Below are 4,172 nucleotides of genomic sequence, written 5' to 3'. Positions count from 1 at the left end.
TCCCCTTCCCCCCCCCCCCCCGTCCACACACTCACCGCGTACACAGAGCAGCGACATGGCCGAGGCACCGGCGAGCCTCCGCCGCACCCCAGCCGCGCCGCCGCACCCTCTTTCCTCTCAGCAGGTGCCGCGGCTGCTCACGCTATCGGCCCCACAGGTCTGACCGCTCCTCATGGTCCCCGTGGCAGGCAGCGTCCCGCCGCTCCCTCGGACCCGCTCAATTCTCACCGTCTGACTGGGCTTCCAGTAGCTGTGAGTACGGGCGGGCAGACAGGAGACTGGGCGCGGCACAGCGGCGCCATCTCTGGGAGGTAGGAGCTACCGGGACTACCCCCTCCTTTCGCTCCACTGGGATCCCGACGAGCGCCTGGAAAGAGCCAACCCGTGGCGCTCCGCCTCCCAGCCAATCAACTCACGCCCAGTCCACCGACCCCGCCTCCCATAAGCACGTAAGAGGCGGGGTTTCCTTCCTCTCCTAACGTGCAAGAATTTAGGCAGCTCCGCCCACTAAAAAGTCTTGTCGCCGAGTGGGCGGGCCTTCGCCTCACCGATATGAGGAGGTAACTGAAGCCCTCTGCTCCTCCCACACAAGAAGATTCTTTTCATTGAAGAATTTCCATCCGAATTCTTAGTCTATCCATTACAACTGACAGGAGCCCCTACCTGTAATAATTTAACAAGATCGTAGCACAAGGCAAGCATGTTTTAATTAGCAACTACAGCAAAAGAAAAAAAAAGGAAAATAATTGAGTGAGCATAAATAAAGTAAAATGTTTAGAGACTTCAGTTCTTTTCTAGACCTTTTTTCCCTTGCACGCCATTGTATCCCCAATGGCTGTAATAATACCCGTTATATAGAAATCAGTCCGTAAATATTTACCGAATGAAGGATAGAGGGAAGATAGGTATTTCAAGCTAGGACTTCTGGTAAGATGACAAAGGAACATGTAAGGAAGTGAGAAAGACCAGACCAGAACACAGGAAGACACATGGTATAATGAACAGATCCAACACCCCTTCCACACTGCAATTCTAATTTGATTGGTTTGGGGTAAAGCTCGGGAATCCTGTGTTTTAAAAGCTCCCCAGGTGATTTTAATGTGATGCCAGGGCTGAGCACCATTAGAGGATCTCCTCTAATGAAGGCTTCATTAGCCCAGCTCAGGTTTCAGCTTTTGCAAGCTCTTGGCACCGTGGAAATCTGCCTGCCAGACCCAGGGAGGGTCTGTCAATCTAACAGGGTCTTTGCCCTCCAAAAGTAAACCTAGCTATCAAATGATTTCTTTCACTGGAATAGTTGCTATAAGAGAGTAACACTCTAAATGCAATAGCAAGCAAGAGCAAATGCAATGAAGAAGACTTGATCCTTCCAGTGTTCATCCAAATTTGGAGCAATACTCTGAGGAAGATTTTGACCAGAGAAACTGAGCCAGCATAGCCAACAGAGATGCTGACCCTAAAAATAATGGGCATCCACTGGACTGCTGGAGGATGGGGCTACTTAACTACTTAGCCCAGCTGTTGTCCTTTATAAAATGAGGAGAGCATGAACTTTGAAGCCAATCAGATCCACCTGGTGTATTACCTATTGTCATGTAATAAATAACTCCAAAACTTAGTGACTTAAAACAACATTTATTATCTCACAGTTTCTGTGGATCAGGAATCTGAGTATGGCTTGATTGGATCCTCTGGTTCAGGGTTTTTTACAGACTGCTATCAAAGTGCCAGCTTGACTGCAAAAGGATCCACTTCCAAGCTCACTCACATAATTGTGGGCAGGACTCAAGTTGGCTTGAAAACTCAGTTCCTCATTGGCTATTGGCTGGTCTCAGTTCCTTGTCATTGAGCCTTTCCAGCATGGCTGCTTGCTTTATCAAAGCATGCAAGCTGAGAAGGCAATAAAGTGGAAGTCACAATCTTTTTTAACCTAATCATGGAAGTGATATCCCCTCATTTTTGCTGTATTCTATGCATCAGAAGCAAGGCACATTCAAGGGAAGGGGAATACACAAGGACATGAATACCACCAGGAGCTGCCTCACTGGGGCAACCATCATTGGGGAACCATCCTAGAAATCTGCCTACCACACCTGGATTTGAGTTCTACCTCTGATACTTTGACCTTGGGCAAGCTACATGGCCTCAATTTCCCAAAGAATAATAATAGTAACTACTTCATAAGATGGTTTTGAAGTTTAAATGAGGAACTGCGTTTAAATTACCTAGTATATAAAAAAATGACAAATACGTGTTTGTTGTTACTTAAATTGTGGACATGAAGAGAGGAATGTAGCTGGGAAGTAAAGGGAAGGTCAGCAGAACAAGAGCCACTATCTGAAGGTTCTAATGCATCCCAGTTTCCCAGTTAGAAGTTCAGAGGAGGGGCGCCTGGGTGGCTCAGTTTGTTCAGTATCTGCCTTCGGCTCAGGTCATGATCCCAGGGTCCTAGGATTGAGCGCCACGTCGGGCTCCCTGCTTGGTGGGGAGTCTGCTTCCCCCTCTCCCTCTGCCTTTCCCCCTGCTCCTGCTTTCTCTCTCTCTTTCACACAAATAAACAAAATCTTAAAAAAAAAAAAAAGTTCAGAGGAAAATGGCAATAATGTCTTCTGTTCTCTAGGCACTTGACCAGCACCACTTATACTGATCAGCAAGATAAATGTATTTTCAGAAGCAACTCAAACAGGGATAGAAAACCAATCCTCCATGCTCCACAGTCTTCACTAGTTTTTCCAGTACAGTACTTGAAAGTTCTTCAGCATTTGAAAGGAATTCATACTTAAGGTTTAGTTGGCAGGTAGCTGAGAGCTAGGACTCTGAAATCCAGGAAATGAGAAGGAAGGTGGGCGGGATCAAGGAAAGTAGGTAATGAAGAGAACCCAAGAATCTCAAGTGGTTAAGACCAAAATACCTGGGTTTGGCTCTGATGCTGCCTTTTTTGGGAGCCCTCGGGCAGGGAAAAAGGGGTCCAGTTTAGAACCCTGATGCAGGGGAGCCCTCTACCAACGATACGATTATCTTCAAGCCATGCTCCAAGGCCGTTAAAAATTTACTCTTCCTGCAAGTGCCCTATCTCTTTGGAAATATCTCCCAATGCCTAAAGAGAAATTTAATATAAATAACTAATTAACAAATATGTATTAAGTATCTTTTAGGTCAGTCTTAATGAGAGGATGCAAAAGTAAACAAAGCACATTTACTATCCATAAAAATTTACAAGGTGATAGAAAAGATCTGTGAAAGAACAAGAAATTAAACTGGGCAGTGAATATGGAACTGAGGGGGAAGAAAAAGGACAATCCCTTTAACACTTCTCAGTGTTAAGAACTAATGTGATAGGGGCGCCTGGGTGGCTCAGTCGTTAAGCGTCTACCTCCGGCTCAGGGCGTGATCCCAGCATTCTGGGATCGAGCCCCTCATCAGGCTCCTCCGCTGGGAGCCTGCTTCTTCCTCTCCCACTCCCCCTGCTTCTGTTCCCTCTCTCGCTGGCTTCTCTCTCTGTCAAACAAATAAATAAAATCTTAAAAAAAAAAAAAGAACTAATGTGATAGAACTTGGCTCACAATGACTATGAATATAGTAGAGAATAAGAATATCCATTCTTTGGTAGCATTAGAGAGAGAGTTTTAAAGTCAGGTTGACTGGAAGGATAATGCTACAGTTTACTGATAGATAGATAGATAGATAGATAGATAACCAAGGATGCACACGTTTGGGAGAAAGATGTTTCCTTTTGGACATATACATTAAGTTTGAGATTGTCAGGCATATTCTTGCATATGTACCCATTGGACAGATGATGTGGACTTGAACCCTAAGAAAGCAGCCCAAACTAGAGATAGAGCTTCCAATCAATAAAGATATAACTATTTTAATCCCCATTTTTTGGATGAAGAAAATAAAGCAAAACTAGAATGCAAACCCAACTGTATCTTTCACCAGAGCTCAGTTAGCCACATGGCTATATTGCCTCTTAAGTACTGGAGGAATTCAGCAGAAGCTATGAAAGGAATCAAGCTAGGCTTCAGGAGAGAGAAGCAGCCTGTGGAGGAGATGGATCTCAAAGTATGGATAGCACTGAACATGCAAATATGGAAGAAAGCGTATTTCATATACAGAGAATAAGTTGCATGAACAAATCAAGAAATGGAAACATTGAAACTGTACAGGTA

At 44.9% G+C, this 4,172-nt stretch overlaps 1 protein-coding gene across 1 annotated transcript in view; it reads right to left on the bottom strand.

Annotated features, from left to right (window-relative positions):
• The window catches only part of UNC13B (unc-13 homolog B), a 216,937-nt gene extending 216,501 nt beyond the window's left edge, over positions 1 to 436 (bottom strand). The window contains exon 1 of the mRNA XM_040631566.1: positions 36 to 436. Coding sequence (XP_040487500.1) covers positions 36 to 57 — 22 coding nt within the window. The 5' untranslated portion in view covers positions 58 to 436. The remainder of the gene's footprint in view (positions 1 to 35) is intronic.
• Positions 437 to 4,172: the final 3,736 nt, after the last annotated feature.

This window comes from Ursus maritimus, unplaced genomic scaffold (assembly GCF_017311325.1).
Source record: "Ursus maritimus isolate PB19 unplaced genomic scaffold, ASM1731132v1 scaffold_17, whole genome shotgun sequence".
Lineage (NCBI taxonomy): Eukaryota > Metazoa > Chordata > Mammalia > Carnivora > Ursidae > Ursus > Ursus maritimus.
Note: the sequence above shows the minus strand (reverse complement) of the source record. Positions and strands in the feature narration are given on the sequence as shown.